At 35.4% G+C, this 7,377-nt stretch overlaps 1 protein-coding gene across 3 annotated transcripts; it reads left to right on the top strand.

Moving 5' to 3' along the window:
- The first annotated feature begins 331 nt into the window (after positions 1-331).
- LOC114192558 (CTP synthase) lies at positions 332-6,566 on the top strand. 3 transcript variants are annotated; one of them, XM_028082314.1, is made up of 21 exons: positions 332-754; positions 1,120-1,313; positions 1,778-1,857; positions 2,093-2,179; positions 2,274-2,324; positions 2,422-2,539; positions 2,849-2,905; positions 3,018-3,082; positions 3,288-3,371; positions 3,456-3,506; positions 3,593-3,655; positions 3,863-3,909; positions 4,061-4,130; positions 4,249-4,311; positions 4,477-4,566; positions 4,664-4,702; positions 4,829-5,056; positions 5,151-5,236; positions 5,402-5,531; positions 5,629-5,722; positions 5,940-6,566. In XM_028082314.1, exons 2-21 carry the CDS (start codon positions 1,196-1,198, stop codon positions 6,128-6,130), a joined length of 1,812 nt encoding a protein of 603 aa, XP_027938115.1. In that variant the 5' UTR covers positions 332-754; positions 1,120-1,195; the 3' UTR covers positions 6,131-6,566. The 3 variants fall into 3 exon arrangements, with proteins under 3 accessions (XP_027938115.1, XP_027938131.1, XP_027938124.1); XM_028082323.1 differs by lacking the exon at positions 332-754 and adding an exon at positions 847-982; XM_028082330.1 differs by lacking the exon at positions 1,120-1,313.
- Positions 6,567-7,377: the final 811 nt, after the last annotated feature.

Here is a 7,377-nt window from a genome sequence, read left to right as displayed (position 1 = left end):
TTTAATTTTAATTATAATGAATAATTTGTATCTCTTTTGCTGAAATGCAGGGACCATGTCCAAGAAATAATAGGTACGGTCTCCCTGACACAATTTTTTCTCCGCACCATCGCAACTAACTACCACCCTTTTCCTAATTCTTGGTTGGTTGATTTTTGATTGCGTCAAAAACAAAAATGAAAGACCCCTTATTTTTGCTATATTTTATTTTATTTACCTAATCCCTGTAACCAACCAATAAAGGAGGAGTAAATTTTCAATTTTTATATTTATATTTATATTTATATTTTTTTTTTCTTTTGGGACATGGATTTTGCTTCTTTTTAAAGTTGGAAGGTGAAGCCATCTTCCATGTTCACCCGCCGCCTGTAACAAGAACAGCAAGAACAGGAGACATAGAGAGAGAAAGAGAGAGGGAGAGAGAAGAGGGTACATTTTGATGCTTGTTAACCGTAGAGGCAACCCAAAAAGCATCTTCTTCGTCTTGATCAAAGTCCTAACCTTATACCCTTTGGTTTTCCTCCCATTTTGTGTCATACACACATAATTAGACACATAACTATCCTAACTACACAACCCTTCCAACTATTGTCCCATTTGTGGGTTGATTGAGCCGTTTTTAGAGGCAGCAAGAGGGTGTTTCCCTCTCTTTGTTGGGGGGCTATAAAGAGAAAGGCTTTGGGGCCAAAAGGGGGTTGGTTCCCAGAAAAGCAGTGAAAGGAAGAACCTTGTAAACCCCGTCATTGTGAACAAGGTTCCTCATTATTCTCTCCCTTGTGGGGTTCTTCAAAGTTCCCACCTTTTTCTATTTTTTCCCATTTTCCTTTGCTTATGATATCTATGTATGTAGTAGTAATGTCATATTGCCTATCTAGCTATCTTATCCGAACCACCCCACTTACTAGAAACCGCCACTCTTGCATTGTTTCTTTCTTGTACTGTTGTTGTCATCATTCTTAGTTTTATCAGAGGGCTAAAAGGGGTTAGTGGTTCTCAGTATAAGTAGTGGTGGTTGTACTTGAGTAGTGGTATTATTGGAACTACAGTTGTATGTGTCTGTTTTTATGGTCCTAGGTTGTGTTTTGGTGGTTGTTGTCTTCTCATAGTGCTCATTTTCAGGGGTTTGTTCTGGCTTTGTGCATTGGACAAGCAGCAGAGTACTAGTTTCACTGACCAACTTAAAAGGGTGGGAAAAATGAAGTATGTGTTGGTGACTGGTGGTGTTGTGAGTGGACTTGGGAAAGGAGTCACTGCCAGCAGTATTGGCCTGATCCTCAAGGCCTGTGGCCTTAGAGTTACCTCTATCAAGATTGGTATTTTTCTTGTTCTTATTCTCCTTTGGATTCAAAGCTCTCTACCCTTCTTCCTAATTCGGGAAGAGAATGCAGTTTGTGTTTTTTTACTATCAATAAGTTTGATTGGCTTGCTTAATGGCCAACTTGTCTGGTTCCTTGGACTACTTGAGGTTCTATTTGGATGGAAATGGTTTGTTGAAGAAAAAGGGGGTTTATGTTTTTTGGTTTACAAAGTGACTGATTTGTTGTTTTTCTTCTCTTGTTTTTGGAGGACACTTGATTCTCCTGCATTGTGTTTCTTTCTCCTCAGTGTTTTCTTCTTTTGTATTTTTAAAGAAAGTAAATTCAATCTTGTGCAGTGTTTCTCTTCCCTCCTATAAATAATTAAAAACCTGTTTGCTTTTATTATCATGTTATGTAGAGTAATGAATGTTATTGTCGCTATTGTTAACTTTGTTTTAATTTTTTTCCATCATTTGCAGACCCCTACTTGAACACTGATGCGGGAACAATGTCTCCTTTCGAGCATGGGGAGGTTTTCGTCTTAGATGATGGAGGAGAGGTAAGCAAATAGAAGTTTTCTATCACGAGATGACAGTCATTATATTTTTTCTTTCCTTTTAAATTCAATGGAAGGTTGAGATTGTATGTTACACTTTCCCCTGCTCTTATCATTTTCTCATTTCATAAGTGCAAGATAAAACTTTCTGAGTCGTAGTAAAAGAGGATATCTGCAATTTGTTTTCCTCTGAAGTTTTAGATTGCCATTTTCATTCTTTCTTTTTTGTCTGTGGAAGGTTGACCTTGATCTTGGGAACTATGAACGATTTTTGGACATTAAATTAACTCGCGACAATAACATCACTACTGGAAAAATTTATCAGGTGAGTACACTGCCTTTAAATGGTTTCTTCTTTACTTTTGAACAGGTGAGCCAGATGTTTCTAATTGTTTTGTTTTGGATGTTTATGTTTATAGTCTGTTATTGAGAAGGAGAGAAGAGGAGATTATCTTGGAAAGACCGTACAGGTATATGCTTAATCTCTGATTCTTCTTCCTCTTTGAAGCTATTTGTATTTGTTGTTGGTGCCTCGGTTTTCATTTTTGTTTTTTGCTTTATTTGTAGGTAGTTCCACACATAACAGATGCTATCCAAGAATGGATAGAACGTGTGGCAAAGATACCAGTTGACGGGAAAGAAGGGCCAGCTGATGTTTGTGTCATTGAATTGGGTGGAACTATAGGTAAATAATAGTCAGAGAAAACTTTCAATCAATATTAAGATAGAACTTTTTCAATATTATATTTCTATATCCATTCAATTTTTTCCCATATTTAATTCTAAAGATCATGGGTTAGGTGGAAGTTGAAAACTAAAAATTGAAAATGACTTATACTTAGCAAACAGTGAGAGAAAATAATATTCATATTATCCGTACTGTGAAAACACTAGAACTATATTCTAAAACAACCACCAAGCTTCTTTTCACTTGGTGGTGGGATCGGCTATATTTTAAAGCAAATTAATTTAAAATGACTTTTCTTTCATGCAGGGGATATTGAGTCCATGCCTTTTATTGAAGCACTTGGCCAGTTTTCATACCGTGTAGGTAATGTTTGTCATGCTTCAAATCTCATACTCTATTGATTCATATATCTTAATTTGATTATTGGCATGCTTCACGAAATCAGTCTTGCTAACTTTGATCTCTTTTTGTGTAGGCCCTGGCAACTTCTGTTTGGTTCATGTCAGCTTGGTTCCTATACTTCATGTTGTTGGTGAACCGGTATGGTGTTAAACATTTTAGCAGTGGAGCATTTTTAATGTATTTTTTATTAGAAATTAATGTGAAATAAAACATATTCAAGTAGAGTGTAAAATTGAACTTTCAGAGTTTCTATTTTTTGGTCCTAAATAAACTGAATGGAATATTGTTGCTGAAACATTCAAGTGATATGATCAACACTTATTTGAATTTTTCTAATCTGTAGAAAACAAAGCCAACTCAGCACAGTGTTCGTCAACTTAGAGGATTAGGTTTGACCCCTAATCTTCTTGCTTGTCGCAGTTCGAAGGTGTGTTTCTTCTCTTGTTATTTTTTATTCTGTGGTCCATGTAATAATGATTAAAAAAATCTGTTTGTATTGTCCTTTTACCAGGAACTTGATGATAATGTCAAGGCAAAACTTGCTCAATTTTGTCATGTGCCGGTAATAAGAAATTAGCTATGACAACTTGCACTTTTCTTTCACAAAACCCTTGCATGTATTCTTAAGACAAGCTTTTGTATCTGCAGCTGTCAAACATCCTTACTCTCCATGATGTTCCAAACATTTGGCATATTCCTTTGCTATTGAAAGTAAGTAATTCTATATAGTCTTCTTGAAACTCTTCTCTGTGACTCTTTTCCAGGACTGCAGGAACCATATTTATGAAGTTTAATTTGTTAATTTCATGGTTTTGATAGTGTTTTTTGTTAAAGTTGAATTTCATACTTTTGCATTTAAGTGGTTTAAGTTCATGCAAGATCCTAAACTTTTTCCTTTGAATTTATCTTAACAAATAGGACCAGAAGGCACATGAGGCGATCCTGAAAGCATTAAACTTGCTAGGGTTAGTTTTGCAAACTCATTCTTTTTGGTGTTAACCCCCTCCATTTCCCCATAAAGATTCCTAATCCATTATGGTTTTCTAAAAATGTGGTTTTGAGTAGCTGTTAGTTAAATTGGTTTTGTCTTTAAACTAATTCCTTTATCATTTGCAGTGTTGCAGCAGAGCCTAATTTGAAGGAGTGGACTTCAAGGACAAAAGTTTATGACAGATGCGATGAAACTGTGAGTGTTAGACATCTCAAATATGTATCATCTAAAGAAAAAAAAAACATGTTCATAGATATTGATTTATCTGAATAGTGGCCAATGTGGAGCTTACAACCACTGTTATGTGCCTCAGGTTAGAATTGCTATGGTGGGAAAATACACCGGTCTTTCAGATGCATATCTTTCTGTTCTGAAGGTAACTTACTCTTCAATTAGTAACTGAACCATCGTATTCCATACATAATAATTTCCTCCTTATTCATTCTCTGCACAACCTTTTTATTCAATATGCATACTGAAACATAATTGTTACACTGAACCCTGGTATACCATAAGCCAATGTACTTGTTATTTTTTGAAGGCACTTTTACATGCTTCTGTTGCTCGCAACCGAAAACTTAGCATAGACTGGGTCCCGGCTGGGGATCTTGAAGAAGTTACTTATAAAGAGGTGATTACTGATCTTTCTCCTGCACTACTTATGTTAGTTGACCTTTTGGTTTTGCTTTTATGCAACCCTCTGATGATTGGTTAATATACTGCTGCAGGATCCTGAGGCATATAAAGCTGCATGGAATCTTTTAAAGGTATTCCTACTATTTAGAATGAACATATTTATTCCATTTTCAGATCCTTAATGTTGATATATATGTTAAAATCTCATATAATGATAAATTTTTTATTGGTTTTCTGTAATTGGACTTCTTCTGCAGGGCGCTGATGGTGTTCTAGTTCCAGGAGGTTTTGGTGATAGAGGAGTGCAAGGGAAAATTCTTGCTGCTAAGTATGCTCGAGAACATAATGTTCCATTTCTGGGAATTTGCTTGGGGATGCAAATTGCTGTCATTGAGTATGCACGATCTGTTCTTGGTCTGCATGATGCCACTAGCACAGAATTTAATCCAGAAACCAAGACCCCTTGTGTCATATTTATGCCAGAAGTATATTCTCTTATATCTATGCACTGCATATGTTGATAATATCGTTCCTTTTGAAAACCTAGTTAATCTGGTTTGTATTTTATTTTATGGATAGGGCTCAAAAACTCATATGGGGGCAACTATGCGGCTTGGTTCAAGAAGAACCTACTTTGAAGTTGCTGACAGCAAATCTGCAAAATTGTGAGAATTTAGAACTAAACTGAATGTGTTTTATGTACTTGGATTTTCTATTGAAAATTTCAACACGGATGTTGTAAAAATATTAATTCAAAATGCTAACATCTGAATCTCAACTATATATTGATATTGCATACATGTGATTCTGAAATTTGGAATTCTTTATAGGTATGGTAATGTAAGCTTTATTGATGAGCGACACCGACATAGATACGAGGTTAATCCTGACATGGTATCACAGCTAGAGACTGCTGGTCTGTCTTTTGTAGGCAAAGATGAAACTGGGAGGCGCATGGAAGTGAGTCTTTAGTTGAAATTGTGTATAATGGTGTGGATATTAAGATTTGTGCATAGTTAAATAATTGTAACTCTGGTAATTTTCTGCATGAGTGCAGATAGTTGAATTGCCTAGCCATCCTTTTTATATTGGCGTTCAGTTTCACCCTGAGTTCAAGTCCAGACCAGGAAAACCTTCTCCACTCTTCTCAGGTACTTTACTTTCTTGATTGAGTCATTTCCCATCTTTTTTCAGTTCAAATATACAAATCCTGTTGGTTTTTTTCACATGTCTGTCTTGTGAGGGTTGAACTGTACTTGGTTTATTTACTGCCTTGGTTGAGACTTTTTTCATCAGAATGAATCAAATTTTTGTTTGTATGTTCTTTATATAAGACTAAATGATGTTGCTGGTTCATTGACAAAACAGGATTAATCGCAGCAGCAAGTGAACCAAGGAAGAAGGTGCCAAATGGTTACTCAAAGTTAGCTACGTGTAATAATAGACACTCACCAAAACTGAAAGCACACCAAAATGTAAAGGGCTTCAAAGCACCAAATGGTTCCTTGAATGGTGTATATACCAATGGCAATAGTGTGTATGTGGATGGTAGTTGTTAGTGCTGAAGTCAGTGTTTGGTGCATGCTAATAATCATGGTATAACTAAAATATCCAAGGGCATTCTTTCTTGTGCTCGGTGGCTTGTACAGTTAGTGAGTGGATAGGTCTTTTAGTTAGGGACTTGTCTTAAGCATGAAGCAAATTTTGAGTCTAACAGCTTTTGTATTTCCTAGTGCGGTTGTGCTATGGTGTGGCAGTTGCAGCCACCATTGCTATCACTCATTGGTCAGATATATTGGCTCAGACTTCACTTATTCAGGCCAAATATTTGGGCTTTGGTGGCTTTTAAGTGCTGTTTAGGATTTTTCATCTTAGTAGTATACAGGCTCAAGGTGTAAGATTATTTTAAACTGAGTGTTTTCTTTTGAGTGGCCATTGATGTAAACTCTTATGTTATGATAAACATTGAAGTTGATTTTTGTTTGGTGTAATTTATTATTTGATCCCTTTTATTTGTTCAGAAATGCTATTTATGCAACAATTCACAACACATCATATGTAATTAAGAGAGAAGTGTGATGAAATTCTGTATGAGTAATGCAATGCAAACATTAATGTTTCCTTGCAAAAAGTAACTAAAGTAATGTTCAGTAGTTTTTTTCCCATAAAAGTAAATATTCAATGACTCAAGTTTACTCCATGAACTCCAGTCATGTTACATACTTTTGAAGAGAAAGTTTCTACAGAAATGAAACTCTATACTTTAATATACAAGAGAAATTGAATGTTTAACTTTCTCTCTCTTAAAAGTCTATCTAATTTGTGATATACAATCATTTCCACTGCATCAACATATCTTTAACAGGAGTGAAAATGTGTCTGCATGTTTAGATTTCAAACATGATAAATGAAAAAAAATTGTTAAAAGAGAAGATATTAAAAAACAGCAACTTTTATGAGAAAATGTGTAATTTAAGGATACAGTGAGGAGGATTATTGGAGGTGGTGCAAGGTTTTATGTAGAGAAAAATATAAAATAAATGTCCCCTTTTGGAATCACACTGCAAAACATATGAATTACACATGTCTGGTGAATTATAAGATCTTTTTTGTCTGAATAATTGGCAAATGAGGATGATTCTTTCTAGGAAACCAGGTCCATGAATGCTGCTATTAGACTGCACAATTTCCAAAAACTGTTTTCTTCTAAAGGCATTGGACCCATCACTAGGTTTCTAACTTCAACCACTAGTACACTACTGTTCTGAACATCAAAAGGTGGTGTGCTGAGAGATTCTGAACAAAT

The sequence above is a fragment of the Vigna unguiculata genome, chromosome 1 (genome assembly GCF_004118075.2).
Source record: "Vigna unguiculata cultivar IT97K-499-35 chromosome 1, ASM411807v1, whole genome shotgun sequence".
NCBI lineage: Eukaryota > Viridiplantae > Streptophyta > Magnoliopsida > Fabales > Fabaceae > Vigna > Vigna unguiculata.
This window is presented reverse-complemented; position numbering and strand designations above follow the sequence as displayed.

Coding starts and splice junctions, on each gene's coding strand:
- LOC114192558 (XM_028082314.1), top strand. CDS start 1,196: ATGAAGTATGTGTTGGTGACTGGTGGTGTTGTGAGTGGACTTGGGAAA. Junction 4,567..4,663: donor AAGAAGTTACTTATAAAGAG/GTGATTACTGAT, acceptor ATACTGCTGCAG/GATCCTGAGGCATATAAAGC. Junction 5,057..5,150: donor GTGTCATATTTATGCCAGAA/GTATATTCTCTT, acceptor TTTTATGGATAG/GGCTCAAAAACTCATATGGG.